This window comes from Caenorhabditis briggsae, assembly GCF_000004555.2.
Source record: "Caenorhabditis briggsae complete genome, chrV, whole genome shotgun sequence".
NCBI classification, from domain to species: Eukaryota; Metazoa; Nematoda; class Chromadorea; order Rhabditida; family Rhabditidae; genus Caenorhabditis; species Caenorhabditis briggsae.
In genome coordinates this window covers 10,876,158-10,897,239 of record NC_013488.2, presented here as the reverse complement: position 1 = coordinate 10,897,239, position 21,082 = coordinate 10,876,158, and the positions used below count along the sequence as shown (strand labels likewise).

Here is a 21,082-nt window from a genome sequence, read left to right as displayed (position 1 = left end):
GTCTCACTTTTTTTATTCCGACAATAGATGTGTGTGGAAAACCTATGCATGAGTTGAGATTTACCGATTTTGTCAAATTTTGTGACTGTTTCCATCAAAATTTCGAACTTCGAACATTTTTTATAATTTTTTGAAATTTTCAGTTTATGTCATTTTTTGTACACATTTTTTGTATTTTTGTTACTACGCCTGAAAAAATCTAAAACTAGTTGAATAACTTCAAATCACATAGTTAAAAAGAAAAAAAATAGTGTTGTTCATGCAAAAACCGGTCATAACGGAAGAAATTTTTCAAAGTGCACGCTCTCCCACAGAACATTTCCGAACTGCAAATTAATTTTTGATCTACAGAAAAAAAGTTTGGCGCGATCACAATTGCAGGTCTAAAACCATAATTTCAGAATTTTTTATCTGATTTTGTGGAGTTCCAAGATGATTCAAATGATTCTTTAAAAATTAATTAGTGGTTATAGATTCATGTATGGTCCTTTTCCGGAAGAAAAAACGTCAAAAATGGTCATTTTTGAAAGTTTTTTACAGAAAAAATCTATCTCCTGTTTCAGTTTTTGACATTTCTAGGAGTTCTATAGCTCAAAAAAACCGCAATTATTTTCTCTACATTTTCTATGGATGAATTTTTAATTCGTCTGATAAAACTTTTTTTACAATTCAAAAACCTCATGAAATTGCACAAAATAGCATTTTTGCTTTCAAAAATGACCATTTTTGACATTTTTTCTTCCGGAAAAGGACCATACATGAATCTATAACCACTAATTAATTTTTAAAGAATCATTTGAATCATCTTGGAACTCCACAAAATCAGATAAAAAATTCTGAAATTATGTTTTTAGACCTGCAATTGTGATCGCGCCAAACTTTTTTTCTGTAGATCAAAAATTAATTTGCAGTTCGGAAATATTCTGTGGGAGAGCGTGAAGTGATGAATTTTTGTGGAAACAAGCGCAAAGTGCGAAATTTTTATAGAAACATCCGAAAAACTTGAAAAACTTGGTAAATCTTAACTTAGTCCACATTTTTCCACTTGGGCCCTCCTTTTCACTCGGGCCCCCCTTTTCCCATGGGCCCCCCTTTTCTCATGCCCCCCCCCCTTGTCATAAAGAGCCGCCCATCCTATATGTGCATATTGAGCTCAATTATCTCGGATCCTGTGAGAGTTGTCAAAAATGTGTCAATTGATAAAATATTTATCTGAATATCACCAATATTTCATCAATTAACAGATGTTTGATATCTCTTATAGGATCCGAGATAATTGGGCTCAAAGTGAACGTATACAACGGTGGGCTTCTAACAGAGAAAATATTGTATTTTTATTATGGCTCACTTATATTTGTTCGGCGTAGTGATTGAGATTGAATACTCAACATCAAATTCATATGCTCTCAAAAGAGTCACCTCTTCAACTTCTGGAGGTTTTTCGTTCTTCAACTCTTCTTTCCACTTCTTCGTGTACCATTCAAATCGATCCATCCCATCTATTTTATAGTTTGGAAACTCTAGAAAAGTTATATTTTCCTATTGGAACTATCGTTTTGATACCTTTGGGATTCAGAGAATCTCTTGTCACCACAACATTTGAAGATGATTGAGTTGGAAGGTTGATAGGAGTCGCATTGAAACTGTAGAGAATCACAAGAGTAAAAATGAAAACTGCTATCAAAGAGATTCTAAAACTCTTTGGGTCCATCTACAACTCTGAAAATAATACGATACTGGAGAGTGGGTGAAGAAATTCTGGAGGAAGAGAAAATCAACAATCGATGGCAAAAAACGAATCAAAAGAGCAAATATAGAGGAGAAGAGTAATAAAAAGATTGGAAAATGTGACGAGGATCTATTGATTCTAAAATGGCATTCTAAACACGTTTCAATGATCAGTTCCAGTTTTAAGGGTCACTGTGACTGAAAATGAGGTAAAAAAACTTCTGGAACAACTATTTCTGATTGAGGAATCTGAAAAAATACAGTGCTTTTGTGTTTGCTCCTATCCAGAATTATTCCAAGATATCAAAAATCCTAATTACTTGGGATTTCATTTCATACGATCAGTGACACTTGAAACTAGAGAAGGTCCCCCTATTTTTTGAGCTATTCATCACTTGAAGCACCTCTTCAAAACACTACATAAATCTCGAAAAATATAGAAAGGTCAGTCGTGAGATAAATCTTTTTGAGTGGAAAGAACAGGAACGAAAAAGAAATATACACTTGCATTTGAAATATAGCAGAGCCGATTCTTCTTTTTGTGACATAGAAACGGGAAAACATGGAAACGTAAAAGACGGAATAAATAAAAAAGAAGACGAAGGAGGAGGAGAGCTTTTGAGAAGGTGAGATGAATAAATAACAATATAGTTCAGCATTATTCCGAAGAACATGTTCTCACACAATCAGTTTAAGGAATTGTGATTTTGAGAAAGTTATGATAGTGAATTAATTGTTTTCGAATGTTGGTACTGTTTCTTATAAATTTGAAAACTATATTTGTAAAAATCAAATTACAATAGTCGTATTGATTTGGACGTTTGACTTTCTCTGCTTACACATGTTTCATAATTATCATTGTACTGAATAATGATGATACTCCACCCTTCAGTCCTCTTTGCTTATCATTTTTGACACAATTGCACTGTTATGGGAGGAGTACAAAGTTGAAGTAGTGTTTAGAGAAACTGAATTTTTATTGAATCAACGTTTTTCTTTTTGAAACCTTGAAAAACAACAGAAAACATTTTCGGCTTCAACTTTATGCGGTCGCGTTGAAAACTGTTATGAATCATTTTTGGCTACAGTGTCATATAAAATGTTACAAAACGTTCTGCAATAATTTTGAATGTTGTTTTTCTAAGCGGACGGCTTTAATCCTTTGCCAATTCTTATCGTCGTGTTACATAGAAATTGTTGAAGTTTTACTATTTTATATTATTGAGAAAAAACGAGATTATCATTACAATTAAAAAAAACCATTAAAATTTATAAAATTAATTTTTAAAATATAATTGTTGTCATTTTTCAATAAAATGTTACTGTTCTGTTGATATAAACATTTTTCAGTTTTTTTCAAAAATTTACTGGATCATAAATACATAATTGAAATTAAATATCGAGAATCTTTCAGGGGGAAACTGATATTTTCATTCTCTTTGAGATCAAGTAGCTGGATCAAGAAGTTTATTACGATAACATCATTGTTTCAATCAATGATCATTCTTATCTTCCTTATATATAAAACGCTACACGCGTCTGTTGGTCCCCATGTCAGGCTGTCATCTTTTGAAATGCTTGAAAAATAATTTTAAATTGACGTGACACTTTACGAAAAAATGAGGAGCTGAGCGGCATACTAGTAACAAACTAGATTAAATTGCGCCGAAGGCGCACCAGCTTGCTGGTAATAAATAAATGAAGTCGCTTTATTTCTCGCTTTCTCTGTCAGTTTGTCCGAACACGTTGAAAAACTTGAAATAAAATATAAGTTGACGTGAACCTTTGAGTAAGACAGAGGAGCGAAGCGACGAACAGTAAAAAATATAGGTTAAATTGCGCCGAAGGCGCACCAGCCAGCTGTTTGAAGCGCCGGAGGCGCGGCAAACGGACTGGCAACAACAAAATCATGAATCCAAACTGGAATATTTCAATATCTTTTAAACTCTGTTCCCTTTAACTTTAGATATTTTCCTGGGACATGTTGTTTTGTTGTTTATGTCAGCGCGAGATTGAATAAAACCGAACGGTTGTTCTTCTTCCGTTTGGTTTTAATCCACTTGTCATCGTTTTTATGGTGACACGACTTAGTGTCAAATATGGGTAAGCATCGGGTCGTCCTCCTATGCTTCTTCTTCTCGATTCGTGTTTGTATTTCGATCGTCTTGTCTACTCTCGCGCCCTGAGTCCTGATTGAGCTCCCCTGTTGTTCTCCTCCCTTGCTCGATTATTTGTACGGTTTCGCGGCTTCCGCGCGGAGAGAGAAAAGGGTAGATACATTACACACACTTTTGAATAGACCGCCACCTCGTGTGCTCTTCTCCATCTGAGCACAGAGACAACGGCAACTCTGCCAGTTTTCCATTTTTTACCATTCTTGTCTAATGTTGCTATGGAACAACTTGCTATCCGTGCTCAATGCACTGGTTTATAGTGTCGAAAATCTGGATGGATTCGAGGTAGGATGGAAACTATCTAGTTTGATTTTTAAAATCTGAAAAATTATTGTATGGTGGCGACAGTACGTCTCTTCAAAACTCAAACATTCGCATTGAATCTAAAAATTCAGCCTTGTTCCCTACGTTTTATCTAAATTTATTTTCAACGGAAAAAAAGAAAAACTATTTTCAGAATGGTCTTCTCGATGACGCCTCGATCATCAATACAACATTTGTGGGAGACTCCGAAGTTCATCAATACAACCAGGGAACGGAAGGTGAGACATTTATGAATATTCGGAGATAACCAAGGTGATCCTGGAAATCTCCGATAACACAGATGTTAGATGTCGAGTGGCGTTGATCTTCGCTAAATATGCAAAACCTGTTAGCAAGAAAACGTCTATCAAAATTTAGAAGGGCTTGTTAGTTCAAAAAATCATGTTGTTATCTTTCAAAATCACCTTCAAACTCTCTCTTTTTTGCAACGCGTGTATTTCGTAGTGGAAAAGTGAGATTATCGTATTCTACCGTTTCATTAGCACATATTCAAATTTTATTGTGTTTTGAATGAAGAGAGAGGAAGGAAATGAGAAGGTTGAGATAACATTCGGGCGGAAGGAGAAGGGTATAAAAGAAACGGTAGATGACGTTTCGAAATAGAATCTCCTCGTTATCATGACTCGCATCAGGCTTGTCATTCTGGCAGTGTCTGTCTTCCTAGCACGTAAGATTTTCTAGAGTTTCTAGTCTTTGTAAGGAATATTCTTGAAGTAAATTTAATTTCTAGACAATTCAATTGTAACGGCGATCGATTATGGAAGTGCAAGCGCGTGTCCCAAAGCTGCCAAATACGGAACGGGACCTCCAGAATCATGCACTGAACCAACTGATCCCAACAATATGCCTGCATCAGAACTAGAATCTTGGTTTACAAAGGAAATGTTTGAAGATCTATTTCCATTCGCAAATCTTGGATGGGGACCAGTCAGCTGTTGGCCATATTCTTATGAGGCTTTCAAGATTGCTTCGAGATATTTTCCAGAGTTTGGAACATCAATTAATGTGACTAATACGGTAGAGGATTATTTTTTGAACCGGACAACTTTTAAAACTTTTTCAGGTGTATACTGCTGATGAGAACAAGAAACGAGACTTGGCAGCTTTCTTTGCCCATGCGGTTCAAGAAACTGGAGAGAATAATATTGCTCTTTACGAGTATGTTTTGTATATCGTAGTTAATTTTTCATCAGTTTTATCTTACAGCACACTTTCTGATCAAGATGCTTCGAATTGCTTCTATCGTGGAGGTTTCTACAATTGGTTTGAAGGTGGACCAACCAGCAGTTTCTTGGATCCAAAAACTCCCGGATACACTCCAGCCGATGGAAGCTCATGTGCTTCTGCTGGTCAATATTGCTCAGCTTCCTCACAAATTACCTATTTCTATCCATGCTCAAATGAAACAGTTGAGAACACTGCAGCCCCATACAAAGGATGCTATTTCGGTCGTGGTGCCATTCAGATCTCATACAACTATAACTACGGACAGTTCCAAGATTGGTTGAAATCGGTGAACATCGATGTGGATTTGTTGAATGAACCCAATCTGGTGATGACTAAAATGGATCCACCACTTGCTGTTTTGGCTTCCTTGTGGTTTTATATGACTCCACAACCTCCGAAGCCCGCTATGCATGATATTGTGATGGGCAACTGGAACAGTGGAGCCAAGAATCAAGTTGCTGGATACACTGGGCCAATCTTTGGACCCACTTCTCTTATCATTAACAATGAGTGCTCAGGAGAAGATCCAACAAATCCAGGAGGACCAGGAGAGTCCAGAAGAATCAAGGCATTCAAATGGTTCTGTGGATACTTCGACGCTCCAACTGGACCGGAAGAAACTCTTTCATGCAAAAGTAAGAGTGTTTTTGCAAATGAAAATCTAATAATTGCTATTTCAGATATGCCAGTTCCATTAGACCAGATATTCTATAACCTGAGTTTTCAACCAGATTGGTCTTCCACTTGGAAAGAAGTTCCATGCACATGTGCTCCTGCCAGTTATGGAGGACTCATCTTCTACTATGACCCAGATTATTATCCAGACAGTTTTGTTGCTCAAAATGACTATAATCGTCTGAAATGCATTGCGAGTATCTACGCGAATCCATCCATGTACTCCATGGATAACAAAACATCTCCATGCCTCAACTATTGATTTCCTCTCAATCAATTCCTCGTGATTTTACCTTTCTTATACATTCCATCATCTAGTATTACTCTGTTTCTTTGTATTTATTTTCTGACTAATAAAGTGTCTATTCTAACCTGTATAGGTTCTCTTCTTAGTCTTTGAAGTGGTGCACACTTAAAATGAAACTGAATATTCTTGAAAAAAAAGCAAACATCTCCAAACTAGAAAACAAAAAACATTCTTGAATGTCTTGGTCCCCTATTGGCCGTCCAATTCGTGTTGGGTTATTCGAACACGATCCAGATGCATTCAACTGTTTTCGTCAAATGCCGAAGAAGCCATGCGCTAAGCCAGGAGCGGAAATTGAAATTATTTCAATGGTTATGAAGATTCTCGATTGGCAGTGGGAAACTGTAAGTGCCTTATCATTTCGAACTCTTGTTAAAAGTATGTTTTCAGATAGATACAGAAAAAGAGTTCAACGTTGTAAACGACTTTGGGAATCCAAAACCAGATGGAAATTTTTCTGGAATAATGGGGTTACTAGCAGAAGATAAAATCGACATGAGTGGACTCTCCATGCGAATCACTCCTGCTCGTATGCAATTCGCTCACTTCACTTTTCCTATCCGTTACTTTCAACAAGTTTATATTATCAAACGACCGCCTGAAAATGATTTTCGAAACTTTGTATTTGCACCATTCACAACAGACATGTGGCTTCTGCTTCTAGCAACTATTATGGGTGTTTCAACAATGAGATTCGCATGTGCATTGTACTGGGATAGCCGAGTTGGATCTAAGTTTAATATCTACACAAGCAGTGTTCTGGTGAGTTGAATTTTGTTATCACCTACCATAAAATCGGTTTTTAGGAAACGTTTGGCTTAATGTTGAAACAACGTGTTCAAGATCCCACAGCTATATCCACCATGTTACTGGAAGGATTTCTGATTGTTGCAATGATGAGTATCGCCCAATACTATCAGACATCAATGAATTCTCGTCTAACCGCTCCTCCGTCCTCTCGAATTCCCTTTTATCATCAAAATCAATTGATCGAACTGTTGTTAGATAAGGAAACTTATTTGACCTACTACTTCAATCTCAGTCTAGAAGGATCGACGGAGAAGAACGAGTACAATATAAAACGTGCAATGGCTATCAATCCGATTGTGGTTCGAGCGAAAGAAGTTGATTTAATAAAAGAGGTTCAGTAAGTAATTCAGAAGTTGAAGCATAACACTCTACATAGAAGGATTTTCGCAGTAAAGGGGGAGTTTTCTACTCAACCTATGATATCGAGTTCCTTCCTCAAGCAGTCAGTGTCTGGGATAAGCGACAAGGGTTGACCGTTATCCGAGATACAACTGGAATTATTAGCTACGTGGCGTTTGGATTCAGTATCAGCAACAGAAAGTTATGCCAAATGTGAGGACAGAACAATACGATAATTGAACCCTTCTCAAATTCATTTTGTAGGTTCAACAAAGCTCTTCTGAAAATTCTACCTGGAATAGCAAGTATCACTTTGGGACCTGGATATGGAACCAAAAAACAAGCGGAAGATATCACAGTTCAAGTCAAAAAGACAAGACTTTCGTTCAAGAAGCATCTGGAGCAGTTGTTTTATATTTATCTGATTGGATGTGGAATCTCTTTAGCACTATTCATCCTTGAGAAAATCTTCTACAGAGTTAAAGTCATCAATAGACAGAAGGTTTTGTTTTCTTGAAAAGTTCCAAAACTAAGATGGGTTATATTTCAGATTTACCAAGTGAATCGACAAGAATCCGATGTGACGCCTGAATGTACATTTACTCCTTTACCGTATTGAATCCGCCCCCTTCTTCCTATTCTAAAAAGTGGATCGAATATAAATTGTTTCCTCTCATCAAACTTTTTTCTACATTAAGCAAAATAATTAATTTTATCTTCAGAAATTCGAATGTGAAATTTAAAGCATTGTGGTAACTATTCTTGTAACAACTTGATTTGGTTTTCTGTTTTTTAGAGTGTCAATGAAATTCTTCCGATTTGTAGGATCCAATAAAAAATATACAATGAAATTGAAACAAGTGCATCCATACAAATTGAACAGACTTAATAGTGATTGTATTTCATGTGATTGCTGAGAAATCGTCTGTAATTTAAGTTTTGTGATATCAATCAAAAATAAATACAACTAACTGGTTTCAACTTTGTGTACCAGTCGTTGTAGATATAATTGGCTGTCAAAAGAAGTGAAACCACCAAAGAATTGATGACCAAACTGTTTTCTCCTTTGCTTGTAGCCATTTTGTTTTTTCGTTTTCTAAACTTTAAAATCAAAACAACCAGGATATTCACAAAAACTGAAGACCATGGCAAAAGTATATGTATGAATTTACTGATGTACGAATTCTGGAAATTTTTAACCTCTTTTTGTTTATTTTTCTGAAAATTAGGTTACAATCTTCATTCGAAATGCGTGTTTCTCCTTATCCTCACAAACTGCCATCACCTGAAATTGAATCAAATCCATTTTGAAGTAACAATCATCCGGAACAATTATGATCATTTGACGAAAAAATAGAATTGCCTGAACAAAAGCATTGATTAGATATAATTTTAAAACTAGGTCTTTACCCATCCAACAACCATGTAAATTTTCAACCGTTTCGTACTAAAAGCCTCGGATCCAATTGGAATCAACACCACCCAAAGACGATTTACTGCCATTAGAATGGCAATGAAAAATTTTGCTTGATACGCCATCTGACTGAATATTTCAAAGAATTTTACTGTTCGGAAGGAATAAAAATTGGGATCTTGCGGGAAAAAATAGGGAAACTCGATGAGAATATTCTGCGAGAGATTCGTGAGAAGTTCGGAGATGATCATATTTATCATGTAAACTCGCGAGTGAACGACTGAAACGTTCGTCTATCATAAATTCTGATTGAAATGTTGAATACCTCTCTTACGTTTAAGCATGATGATCAAAACTATGTTGAAACAGTATACAAATATGTGTAATAGAATTGCTAGCGCTGGACCTTGCCAAATCATTCTTCAGAATACCAAGAATCAAATTTGAATGAATAAATAAAGAAAAAGAGAGACAGGGAATATATATGACCATTGAAAAAAACAAGAAGATAGATTTTATGATGATAACTATAATTGAAGGGTTGGTGGAATAAGGAAGAATTCAGGTGGGGCGGATTTTCTTCGGTTTCAACCATTTCGGGTCACAGAAAATGGCACGAAAGACGAGGTGGCGATTGGCTTTATGAAAAACAAAATATATTAAAAAGTTTATGTAGTTGGATGAGTAGATGTTAAACCATCCGAGTAAGATTTGGACGTTTTTGGGGAGAAACTTGAATTGCTGAAATTGGTGAAGGTAAGCTGAAGACGATCTAGTTGAACTTACCGGCTCAAAAGACCTCCTGAAAGAAGTGTAAGCAGCGTCGTAGATCATTACAAGGAATATAATGAAAGATTGGATTACGAAGTATGTTTGCAGGCGAGAACGACGATTGGCTGCGACGACAGACACCCGAGCGACGGCTGTAATTTTTTTTGCGTCATGAAATTATTCTATTATATATTTTTATCAATTTTCGGGATGTTATAGGTTCCTTATGGGTGTTCCCAGGATAAAGGAAAATAGATGTTTGGGAGAAAGTATCCAAGGGGACATTGAAAAAAGGGTACTAGCTTTTAGAGAGGGCTTTTAGAGGAGAGGTAACATGAGATTTCGTGGTACATGTGGGAAAACAAAAAGGAACAAATTATTTTGAACAGACTATTTCGCTTTTTTCTCACATTTATAGGCTTACGATGAACGCCCTACACCCAATATTCCATGTGCATGGAACCAGTGTACCCTTAAAACTTGATGTACCCTCGATGTACCCTTTTTCGATGTACAGTGGCGAATGTTAGTGAGTGTCACTCTATACTTTTGCTCATAACTTTGCTCAAACTTGCCCAATAATCGAAAACTTTTTTGTTAAATGTAGCTGAGTTTCCAACAAAACGCGATATAAGAAAAAAAATTTTGTCAGAATTTGCCGGTTTCGGGGAATGAGAACTTCCTTGTAAAACACTCACCAACTTTGAAAAATCCACAGCGTCGAAGTTTCGCATACACAACCTTCAGAATGTTCATGATCAAAGTCAGAACCAGAAGATAGTGAGATTTGTAGACAAAGTCTGGCTGAAGATAGTTGTGTATTAAATAAGGGTATAATTTAAATATAGCCCCCCCCCCCACCTTATAAACAACTATAGTAGAGCCCCCACCAGTACAAAAATGGGGGGGGGGGCTGTACTTGAATTGGTTGGTTAAAGTATGACCCCCCCCCCCCCCCCCCCACCAGTACAAAGTGGGGGCCTATACTTGAAGAACCTTGTATTCTTAAAATAAGACCCCCACCCCTCCCTGCCTTCTTCAATTAAAGGCCCCCAACCATTCAAAAATAACCCCCCAAAAAGGGAACCTTATCTGAGCCCCCACTCAATTCAAAAATGACCCCTCACCAATTCAAAAATAGCCCCCCACTCAATTCAAAAATGACCCCCCACCCGTTCAATTTTAGACCCCCACCAATTCAGAAATAGCTCCCCACTTATTCAATTTTAGACCCCCAACAATTTAAAAATAGCTCTCACCATTTTTTGGCCAAGCCTGAATTTTAGAATTTTCAATTTTCAATTTTCATTTTATTTCATTTTCTGAATAAATTTTTAGCGACAGTTTCCAGAAACAACAAGAAAAGGTGAAAAATAGGACAAAACCCAAAAAGAAAACAAAGAAAATGATAACAAAACGCTCAAAATTTGCATCATGAAGGCTACGGTACCCTTCATACACCACAAACCACGCAAAAGTGGGGGGGGGGGCTATATTTGAATTGGTGGAGGCGCACACCACAAACCACGCAAAAGTGGGAGTCTATATTTGAATGGGTGGAGGACTATATTTAAATTGGAATAGACCCTGTAAAAGTGGGGGTCTATATTTGAATTGGTGGGGGTTTATTTTGAATTGGAACAGACCCTTACTCAACTATAGTTCATTTTGGGGGGCTATACACTTGAATAGGGGTGGGGCTATATTTGAATTCTGCCTAAATAAGTTATTGCACATAACATACCCATTGAAAATATTCACAGTCGGTATTCAACACAAAAGTGTCCGTGTTGAAATGAGGAAAGCATCCGAGAAGAAGAAGATACCAGGATCCAAGAAACGACAACATCCAAATTCCGATTCCAAAGAAAGTGATGGTATCCGGTTGAAAAAATTTATGAAACTTTGGATTAACCATACAAATGAATCTGTTTACAGCCATCAGAAAAGTCATAGTGTATCTGATAGTGTTAACAGTCCACATTTGGATGCTCATGAATAGGATGCACACCAGTTTGAAAACGTAGACCGCTGACTGATCATCCGTCATAAGCACATATTCCACAGAGAAATGCTGACATACATTTAGCAAAATTTCCACCCAAATCATATGAGTAATGTACGCTTTTGATTTGATAACTGAAATATTCAGTTTTTTTTTTTGGTTTTTCAATACTTAAATTCGTTTACACTTATTTTTAGATACCACATAAAGTAGAACAAAATTGAAAAGGTAGCTAAAAAAGTGTGTGAAATAAGTCGAAATGCTGATTCCATCCATGAAATCACTCTGAAAGTTCAAAAGTTCCATGAGAAAAACAAAAGATCAAAAGTCCTTGACCAATGTATTGTTTGAATAAAATGAGTATTCACCAGAAATTTTCAGAGCCACCCAACTCGGCTCGTTGCTGCAATTTTTTAACCCTGCATTTGTAAAAAAAATGTGGCTGGAACTACATTATACAGATTTCCGAATGTAGTGTTAGCAGCAATCAGTCAGAAGAAGAGGATTTTGAAGAACTCACGTTTGGGACACCTCCCGATACACAATATCCATATTGTGATGTAGCAATCTAGGTGTCTTCTCGATCATTCTAACATACTTTCGAATCTTATAAACAATGGATATGAGAAAACATAAAGAGTTAAAGGAACTGAAATATTTCATAGACAGGGAAATTATGGGAAAATGGCTGACATTTTACATATTTTTACTATTAACAATCACCAAATTCTGTGTGTGAGTGTGTATGTGTGTGTGTGTCCGGATTTCCCGGGTCAACTGCCCTATCGAAGTCCAGAATGGACCAAAATTTCTCAAATTTTCACAGATGACCCGAAATAGCAGCGAGATGATGCCCGAGTATTTTATACTTCTAAATTTTGTTTCTGATGTCTTCTGGAGACGTTCTTCTATTTCTACAGTGCAAATTTTTAGAAAAATATTGAAGGAATATTCACGTCATTCCCGTCTAACCGCCTAAATTTTTTCTTATCCACGCTATTTCTGAGGGGAAGTTGATTTTCTAGAAATATTCTTTTGGCATGGGTTTTAAAGATTTGAAAGGGAGAAAAAAATCTGAAACAGGGGAAAATAAAGAAAATAAAAGGAAAAAAGGAAAGAAAGAGAATGAGAGGAAAAATAACAGCGCCCTTTCTGGATCACTCGAATTTTCAGAATTCGGAATAATTTTTAAAATTTCCGAACTTAGTTTCATAATTTTCAAACTTCGGAATATATACATTTCTGAGATCTTATTCACCGAATTTGCCGAAAAATTTCAAAGTTTAAGAGTTTCCAACTTTTCAGGTTTTCAAATCTCGGAGTTTCTAAATTTTCGAATTCTCAAATCTAAATTTCTGATTTTTCAAAGTTCCAAAACTTTTCGACTAGAATGTTTTTCGAAAAATCTGACACACCAAATTTCGATATATGAGACAAACAGATTCAAACAATTTTCTAGATTTCAAAATTAATATTTTCCTACATCTGATTTTCTAAAATTTACTAATCTCTGAACTTCCAAGTGTCTTACTTTTCCAATTTCCGGATATCCTTATTTCTGACTTTTCGAATTCTGGAAATTCTGAATAACCGAAATATCAAAATTCGAAATTTCCTAATAGACCATGAAAAAATAGTCCTTGTAAAAAAGACAAAACCTGTCTATAAGATAACGGGTCCTGTTAGCGAGGTTCAGTCCGGATGGGAGCAAGCCGACTGTTTTTCAAAGTTCGAATATTTCGAATTTCAGAATCTTCGGAGACCAGAAATTTCAATAAACCAGGACATTTAGTTATCCAAAATGTGAAGCTTCAGAAAACCGGGAGCTCACATACTCCGGATTTCAGAACATAAAAATATTTTTTCAGTATTGGAAATTTATAAAAATTTGGGAAATCAAATATTCCACAAAGAAAATTGATAGTATGCAAAACTTTCACAAATTTTGGTGAATTCGGAAACTCAAAAATGTTGAAATTAGAAACTCAATTGTAAGGTACAGCAAGCGGAAGCCAGGAGGTTGAGGCCCCTACAGGGGCGTAAACCGACTGGTATAAGGACAAACGAATGCTTTTTCAGAATGCTTTAGGAAGGAATTTTTCAAAATTCTGGAACTGCTCTGACTAATTCTACGCGGCCTCCCGCTAATAGGAAATGCCACTGGAGACCTCGTTTCCTCGATGTGCTTAAAAAATTTTGAGAAGCTGGATTCTTGAAATATGAGATTTCTCAGATGTACTCCTATCCTATTTCTTTTCTTTTACATAATACAAGTTCGTATTCAAAACGGTTGAGAACATGAAAGTAGGAGTTTCAGACGACAGCAACTCTAGATTCAGATGCTCCGATTTCTGATGGGGAACTCAAGAGATTACTTTTTTTCCCTCAATGAGATGATGGAAAATAATAGGGAGCTTTTGATACATCGTCTTAAAATTGATGGTGAATATGGGTTTACGTGTCTTTCGAACTTTTTCGTTTATAGGACGCGAAAATGCCCTCACAAAGTTTTTATAAGAGTCGTGGGATCAAAATCTGAAAGTTGAAGTGAGGACCTTTTGAAAAACCATCAGATCTTAAAATTTATTTCAGTTTGGGTCATCTTTTATGCCTATGTATATTTTGTGTCGTGATCCCGAAACAGATACATTTCATAGAAGAGGAGGAGCAGTTCTGGGAATCAAGGAAAAGAAGAAGAGGGTTGAACCGAATAGATGGGTTACAGTTTTTTATTCGGTGAGTTTAATTTTTTATTATGAACTCTTAACTGCTCTATAAACAGGAAAGAAACATCGGATACTATCTAGATTACTTGAGAGAAATAAGTGAACATGATCTTGAAAAAGAAGACATAATTATGGATTCTGTCTACGAATGTCTACGAAACCCTCATCCAGATATCAAGAAAAATGAAATCCGAGGTTAATTTTCAATTTTTCAAACTTTTATTTATGTATTCTTATTTTTCCAGGTCAAATGGAAACAGACAAAGAAGAACAAATTGCGAAAATCGTAGAGAATCGATGGGATGAAAGACTATAAGGAAGCTTCGAAAGTTTACTGAACTCTTCCTCTTGTTAAATTTTTGTGATAAACATTTTTTGATTCTGAATTTTTACAAAGTATAAAATACTTTTTGTGGGTATTCCAAAGATTTTCTTTCAATAAAGGAAGTGGAAACGCACACTTTTCTCTCATCATGATGTACGAGGGTACAAATGTCTCAAATCTCTCGGTTGTCTTACTGTAGTGGGATTAGACACCCACCTGTCTCCGTTAATTCTTCATGATGAAACAGAAAATTTCTGGAGTTTTTGTGCAAAGAATGAGAAAAAACAATTGAGAAAGAGTTGAAAGATTTTAACGAATAACTTGAGAAAAGGTTTATGATTATTGCTTTTCCCAACTGCCAGGCATCGCGAAAGTGTTGGGTTCGAAAATTGATGATGCAGAAACTGAAAGCATAAATTACACAATTTCAAAATTGGAAATCCTCAAATTCTGAAATCGTAAAATCCAGGAATCCAGAAATCGAAAATTAGGAAATCCGGTAATCCGGAAATTCGAAAATCTAGAATCAAGAATCCTAAAACTCTACAATCCAGGAATTCAGAAATCGGAAACTCTGAAATCCTAAAATCCAGGCATTCAGAAAACGGAAATTCGGAAATCCTGAAATTCTAAAAACCTGAAATTATAAAGTTATAAAGTCCTGAGATAGAAATCCAGAAATTTGGAAATCCAAAAAAAAATCGAAAAGTCGAAAATTCGTTAATCCGGTAATCCGAAACTCCGGAATACGGAAAAACCACAATCCTAATATCCTGAAATCCAGAAATCCAGAAATTCAGAAATTCGAAAAATCGCAAATTCGCAATTCGGAAATCAGGAATACGGAACCCGGAAATCCAGAATCCTAAAATCCGGAAATCCTAAATCAAGAAATTCAGAAATTCGGAAATTCAAAAACCCAGAACCCTGAATCCGGAAACCCAGAACCCTGAATCCGGAAATCCAGAATCCTGAAATTCAGAAATCTAAAAACCCAGGAATTCAAAAACTCGAAAGTTCGAAAATCCGGAAATCAGAAATCAGAAATGTATACTTCCTGTATAAGAGTCTTTGTGTATAGAGGTCGGAAGCTTAACATTCTTCGAATTCAGAACTTCAAAAGAATACTTCAAAGCTTCCAAACATCCAAACTATCACTTTTTCAGAGTGTGGAACGGCCGAAACGCGTTTTTTGGATCTTTTCCGGTTTCTCGTTTCCGGGTCACGTTGATGGCTCTCAGTTTTTTGTAAGCCGGTCTTGAAGGGAGGCCTATATTTTTCATGTTGAAATTTTTCACGAATATTGACCTAAATATGTGTTCCAGTATAAACGAAGTGTGGAATTATTTTTTTGTGGAGCTTTGTATTGGCTGTACGTTTTCTAGTATTGGGTGCTCTCTGAAATTTTGAGATCAATCGGAAAACTTCAGTTGTTTTTTTCCGAACATCGTTTGATCTTTTCGCCCAGGTAAAGCATTTTTCGTTTTCCACAAACCATTCACCACCTTCCAAGCTGTTTTCTTTTGTCTCATTTCGAATTATCGAATCATCACATCATCTACTCTACTTTCTTCTCTGATTTATACACTATTTTCACTTCCAATGTCGTTTTTCGTCTTTTTCTTCGGTTAATGATCGAACTTGGTGGGCAGGAGGACACAAAGAGAATTCTTCGATTCTGTGTCTTCATTTTTTCGTTTCGATTCTCACGAACTGCTGATAAATGGTAAATGATTCGACTTCTGACATATTTTCTATTCTTTCTCGTTTCTTATTCTGAGCAAAGGTTAGTTAAATTCTTCCGTTTTGAAAAAAAATATATTTTAAAAATGACCAAATCGTTCAATTTCTTCAATTATCACAGAAATCACGTTCGTCAAACATCGAATAGAGACAAGATCGAAAAATCAATTGTTTGAGGCCCTACGAAAGCGCGAGAAACAAAAGCGCGAGAAAGGGGCGGGGCTTAACAGTCCGGTGCGGGGCACTGTAAAATTAGCATTCAAGCGGTGCTTTTTCAGTGAATTAATGAATGAAATGACAGATATAGCTGGTGGGAGGGGTTTTCATCGACAGAAGAACTTGTTTCAATTGGAACAATTCTTTTTTAGCTTCATATTCGCGAGCAGCACATTCAGTCTTCTAATCTTTTCGAGTATTCGAGAAAAAAAAATGGATTTTCTTATACTTTTGCACCTCAAGGTCATTCAGAATCATGTATTGAGCTTTGGCGTTTCCGGAATATAAGTCGTTTCTCAGGGAATTTTGGGCAAGCAAACGGCAAGTTGCGAGCCATTTGGCAAGTTGCTGAGCAGAATCAGAAAGTTGCTGGACAAATTAGCAAGTTGCTAGTGCTTGCTGACCATGTTCGAGGAGGGTCGTACATCAGCAAGTTGCCGCATGCATGAAACTTGCTTGACGTTGCTTGCCGTGAAAAAAGCAAGTTGCCGTTCTCTTGCTGCGTTCAGATGGCATTCAAACGGCAACTTGCTCTATAAAATAGCAAGTTGCTGACCCGAAAAAACGGCTTGCCGTTTGTCAGCAAAATTTTCGGGTTAGCAACTTGTCGAAAAATTCCCTGACTCAGATAAATCGGAAAACCTTTCTGAGCTACATTTGAGCAATTCTGAAACCTTTTCAAGCAAAAAGTCCACGATTAAACTTTTTCAAGCCACAATCAAACTTTTCAAACTTTTCTAAGCAACTTGTAAACTTTATCCAGCTGCGCTCGAAACTGAAACTTTTTAAAGCCACAGTTAAACCTTTTTCAGTCAGATTTAAACTTTTCAAACCTTTGTCAGCCTTATTAAAACTTTTTTGGCTTTTCGAAAGATTTATTCTGTTTTTAAAAATTATTTTACCTAATTTTGTTTTATTTTTATCATCTTTCAATTTTTGTTCGTTTCCATATGTTTGAAAGTTGTAAGATGCTTATTTGAGAGAAGATCCAAATCACAAGTTCCTGGAATCATAAGAACTATTGCTCAAGAACTATCATCGAAAAAACGTCATGATGAATCATTGAATGAGAATTCAAACCTGCCGTCAGAACGGAGTAATTTAGCCTACGGTTCGTCAGTTTTAGTAAAAAATGAATTTACCTATCATAATTTCAGACAAGGAGAAACTTCAAACTTCCGAAGCGACAATTTGGAAAATCGTGTTACACCAATATGAGGAAGACTAGATCATGATCGCGATCACATGAACCCGCTCCAAAGACACTATCGAAACTACGTATGAATCAGGAGAGAACGCCTTCCATAACAGTGAGTTGTAGCTCTTAATATCTATTTCTAAAAATTTTAAATATTTCCGGAGGATATGATATTGGGCTGATAACAACGGGGATGCGGTACGATCTGAGGTTCAAAAATGTTTCGAGATCAAGATTCCACTTCAGTTTAAATTTTCTTGTTTTTTTGTTAATTTCTTTTTCTCTAATGAATTTGTTTTCTGAAAATCCGTCTCAAATGAATCAATAGTTTAAACCTTTAGTAGAAACGATAAAACCTTTTAGCAGTAAAACAACTTTTTTAAGCAACGAATAAACCTTTTTAAGTATCAAAAAAACGGAGTTGTTAGAATTCTTCATTTTAACTTCACACTCAGGTAGTTCGGAAAACCTTTCTGAGCCATAAACAAGCCACGATTAAACTAAAAAAGGTGCCCGATTAGCCACGGCTGAAAAAGTTTATAAAGGGCTTAGAATAGTTTCGTTGTTGCTTAGAAAAGTTTATCCATTGCTCGAAAAAGTTTGAAAGTGCTAATAATAGTTTTACTGTTGCTTAAAAAAGTTTACTCGTTGCTTGAAAAAGTTAGAGAAGGTCTTAGAAAAGTTTTTTTGATACTTAAAAAGGTTTATTCGTTGCTTAAAAAAGTTGTTTTACTGCTAAAAGGTTTTATCGTTTCTACTAAAGGTTTAAACTATTGATTCATTTGAGACGGATTTTCAGAAAACAAATTCATTAGAGAAAAAGAAATTAACAAAAAAACAAGAAAATTTAAACTGAAGTGGAATCTTGATCTCGAAACATTTTTGAACCTCAGATCGTACCGCATCCCCGTTGTTATCAGCCCAATATCATATCCTCCTGGAAATATTTAAAATTTTTAGAAATAGATATTAAGAGCTACAACTCACTGTTATGGAAGGCGTTCTCTCCTGATTCATACGTAGTTTCGATAGTGTCTTTGGAGCGGGTTCATGTGATCGCGATCATGATCTAGTCTTCCTCATATTGGTGTAACACGATTTTCCAAATTGTCGCTTCGGAAGTTTGAAGTTTCTCCTTGTCTGAAATTATGATAGGTAAATTCATTTTTTACTAAAACTGACGAACCGTAGGCTAAATTACTCCGTTCTGACGGCAGGTTTGAATTCTCATTCAATGATTCATCATGACGTTTTTTCGATGATAGTTCTTGAGCAATAGTTCTTATGATTCCAGGAACTTGTGATTTGGATCTTCTCTCAAATAAGCATCTTACAACTTTCAAACATATGGAAACGAACAAAAATTGAAAGATGATAAAAATAAAACAAAATTAGGTAAAATAATTTTTAAAAACAGAATAAATCTTTCGAAAAGCCAAAAAAGTTTTAATAAGGCTGACAAAGGTTTGAAAAGTTTAAATCTGACTGAAAAAGGTTTAACTGTGGCTTTAAAAAGTTTCAGTTTCGAGCGCAGCTGGATAAAGTTGCTTAGAAAAGTTTGAAAAGTTTGATTGTGGCTTGAAAAAGTTTAATCGTGGACTTTTTGCTTGAAAAGGTTTCAGAATTGCTCAAATGTAGCTCAGAAAGGTTTTCCGATTTACCTGAGCAGTGAAACGATTCCACTAAAAAATTTGAAACAAGTAATGGAGCATGTCTGACAAAGCAATGAACACATTCACGGGTTACTTATTGCTTGTTTGCTATTTCAATTTTTAGCTCGGAAACGAAAAAAAATATGATACAAACGAAGCAATACATTTTCCCGTCCAACTTTGAGAGTTTCACTATATTTTAAACGTTTTTGTGTGGAATAGCTTGTCTAATGCCTTTACCGACTGTTTACAGTAATTTAATGTTTAAATTTACAAGAAAATCAGCATTTGAACACTACTTTTACAATGCGCCGCACTGGACTGTTAAGCCCCGCCCCTTTCTCGCGCTTTCGTTTCTCGCGCTTTCGTTTCTCGCGTTTTCGTCTCTCGCGCTTTCGTAGGGCCTCAATTGTTTCAACTTTTTACTTATTGTTTTTTTAACTTTTAGAGGACCACCTGGTGTTGCATCGGTTCCTGTTCCACTTTCCAACCCAGTAACACCAGCTCCTATTCGACCACAACCAACTGTCGCTCAAACGACATGGGCTCCACAAGTAGATCAAACGAACACGTGGCAACCATCTCAACAAGAACAGCAACCCCAACAGAGTAATTGGGACCAAGATAATCAGCAACCTCAAGCAGAAAGATGGAATCCGGAATGGCGAGAAAGAGGACCTCCACCCCCACATTGGCGCGATAGAGGACCACCACCTCCGGATTTCGAAGGTTGGCATCATCGGCCACCATGGAGACGGGGTCCGTGGTGGGGAAGACCACCTCCACCATGGGGACCACCTCCTCCTGGACCCCCACCATTCGGTTGGAGAGGATTGTGAAAATTGTACATTGATCAAAATAAAGTTTATAAATACCATACACCGACAAAGATTGGAAGAGAATGAAATCATCAAAAACCTGTGATAACCGAGAAAATTGATAATAAGTTCGTGTTGAGATTCAAGGATAGAGAGATAACAACGATAAAAAAGAAGCGAGAAATTCGTAATTTTAAAATCAGGCCAAAGGAAAATCACAAGCAATGCCGGTTGAATCAAGAGCCGAGTAGATGAAAATGTTTCGGATCGGATCTTTTCCTCCTGTGATTGTCTTGATAGCTTCTTGTCCAATCATACCTCCGACACATGCAGTTGTTGGGCTGAATTCCGGCGAGAAGAGACTGAAAACAGGAATTTGACAAATCCGAATACAACGTTTTTTCTTTAACAGCTAAAAAATGATTTTACTATTAGATTCACTGTCAAAAAATATAGTTTAACCTGTTAACTCTTATGGGGTTATTCAGGGAGTCGGCAAAAAAGGAAAAAAACTCCGCGAAAACTCGGAGAGTGTTCCAATTTGGCTGAAACTTTGGGGAAAATTGGAGAAAACTATAGAAAACATTTTGCCAAAGTTTGGGGTCAAAATATCGACTTTGAAAATTTGTC

General features: G+C 36.3%; 9 protein-coding genes across 10 annotated transcripts in view; 5 read left to right on the top strand and 4 right to left on the bottom strand.

Moving 5' to 3' along the window:
* The window catches only part of CBG09519, a gene marked incomplete at both ends in the record, with an annotated part of 5,013 nt that extends 3,302 nt beyond the window's left edge, over positions 1-1,711 (bottom strand). The window contains 2 exons of the mRNA XM_045237657.1: positions 1,349-1,520; positions 1,564-1,711. Coding sequence (XP_045094025.1) covers positions 1,349-1,520; positions 1,564-1,711 — 320 coding nt within the window. The remainder of the gene's footprint in view (positions 1-1,348; positions 1,521-1,563) is intronic.
* A 2,401-nt stretch (positions 1,712-4,112) lies between these two features.
* Positions 4,113-4,583, top strand: CBG27084 (the record flags this gene model as incomplete). Its single annotated transcript, XM_045237656.1, has 3 exons — positions 4,113-4,187; positions 4,360-4,444; positions 4,507-4,583. The coding sequence occupies 3 exons, from the start codon at positions 4,113-4,115 to the stop codon at positions 4,581-4,583; spliced, it is 237 nt and encodes a 78-aa protein (XP_045098903.1).
* A 261-nt stretch (positions 4,584-4,844) lies between these two features.
* On the top strand, positions 4,845-6,390 carry CBG09520 (the record flags this gene model as incomplete). The annotated part of the gene is made up of 4 exons (XM_045237655.1): positions 4,845-4,893; positions 4,957-5,243; positions 5,290-5,384; positions 5,433-6,390. The coding sequence occupies 4 exons, from the start codon at positions 4,845-4,847 to the stop codon at positions 6,388-6,390; spliced, it is 1,389 nt and encodes a 462-aa protein (XP_045094024.1).
* Positions 6,391-6,692: 302 nt separating this feature from the next.
* On the top strand, positions 6,693-8,203 carry CBG09521 (the record flags this gene model as incomplete). Its single annotated transcript, XM_002636982.1, has 6 exons — positions 6,693-6,779; positions 6,826-7,197; positions 7,242-7,582; positions 7,636-7,797; positions 7,849-8,086; positions 8,135-8,203. 6 exons carry the CDS (start codon positions 6,693-6,695, stop codon positions 8,201-8,203), a joined length of 1,269 nt encoding a protein of 422 aa, XP_002637028.1.
* A 16-nt stretch (positions 8,204-8,219) lies between these two features.
* On the bottom strand, positions 8,220-9,123 carry CBG09438 (the record flags this gene model as incomplete). 2 transcript variants are annotated; one of them, XM_002636984.1, is made up of 4 exons in its annotated part: positions 8,324-8,509; positions 8,557-8,769; positions 8,819-8,947; positions 8,995-9,123. In XM_002636984.1, 4 exons carry the CDS (start codon positions 9,121-9,123, stop codon positions 8,324-8,326), a joined length of 657 nt encoding a protein of 218 aa, XP_002637030.1. The 2 variants fall into 2 exon arrangements, with proteins under 2 accessions (XP_002637029.1, XP_002637030.1); XM_002636983.1 differs by lacking the exons at positions 8,324-8,509; positions 8,557-8,769; positions 8,995-9,123 and adding an exon at positions 8,220-8,264 and having other exon boundaries at positions 8,876-8,977.
* Positions 9,124-9,559: 436 nt separating this feature from the next.
* On the bottom strand, positions 9,560-12,362 carry Cbr-srxa-19 (the record flags this gene model as incomplete). The annotated part of the gene is made up of 6 exons (XM_045237653.1): positions 9,560-9,739; positions 9,785-9,921; positions 10,468-10,573; positions 11,514-11,908; positions 11,962-12,059; positions 12,295-12,362. 6 exons carry the CDS (start codon positions 12,360-12,362, stop codon positions 9,560-9,562), a joined length of 984 nt encoding a protein of 327 aa, XP_045094023.1.
* Positions 12,363-14,072: 1,710 nt separating this feature from the next.
* Positions 14,073-14,816, top strand: CBG27083 (the record flags this gene model as incomplete). Its single annotated transcript, XM_045237652.1, has 4 exons — positions 14,073-14,078; positions 14,367-14,510; positions 14,557-14,695; positions 14,746-14,816. 4 exons carry the CDS (start codon positions 14,073-14,075, stop codon positions 14,814-14,816), a joined length of 360 nt encoding a protein of 119 aa, XP_045098902.1.
* Positions 14,817-19,692: 4,876 nt separating this feature from the next.
* CBG09525 lies at positions 19,693-20,473 on the top strand (the record flags this gene model as incomplete). The annotated part of the gene is made up of 2 exons (XM_045237651.1): positions 19,693-19,723; positions 20,085-20,473. 2 exons carry the CDS (start codon positions 19,693-19,695, stop codon positions 20,471-20,473), a joined length of 420 nt encoding a protein of 139 aa, XP_045094022.1.
* Positions 20,474-20,651: 178 nt separating this feature from the next.
* Positions 20,652-21,082, bottom strand: part of Cbr-aos-1 — a gene marked incomplete at both ends in the record, with an annotated part of 1,629 nt that continues 1,198 nt past the window's right edge. The window contains one exon of the mRNA XM_002636987.1: positions 20,652-20,814. Coding sequence (XP_002637033.1) covers positions 20,652-20,814 — 163 coding nt within the window. The remainder of the gene's footprint in view (positions 20,815-21,082) is intronic.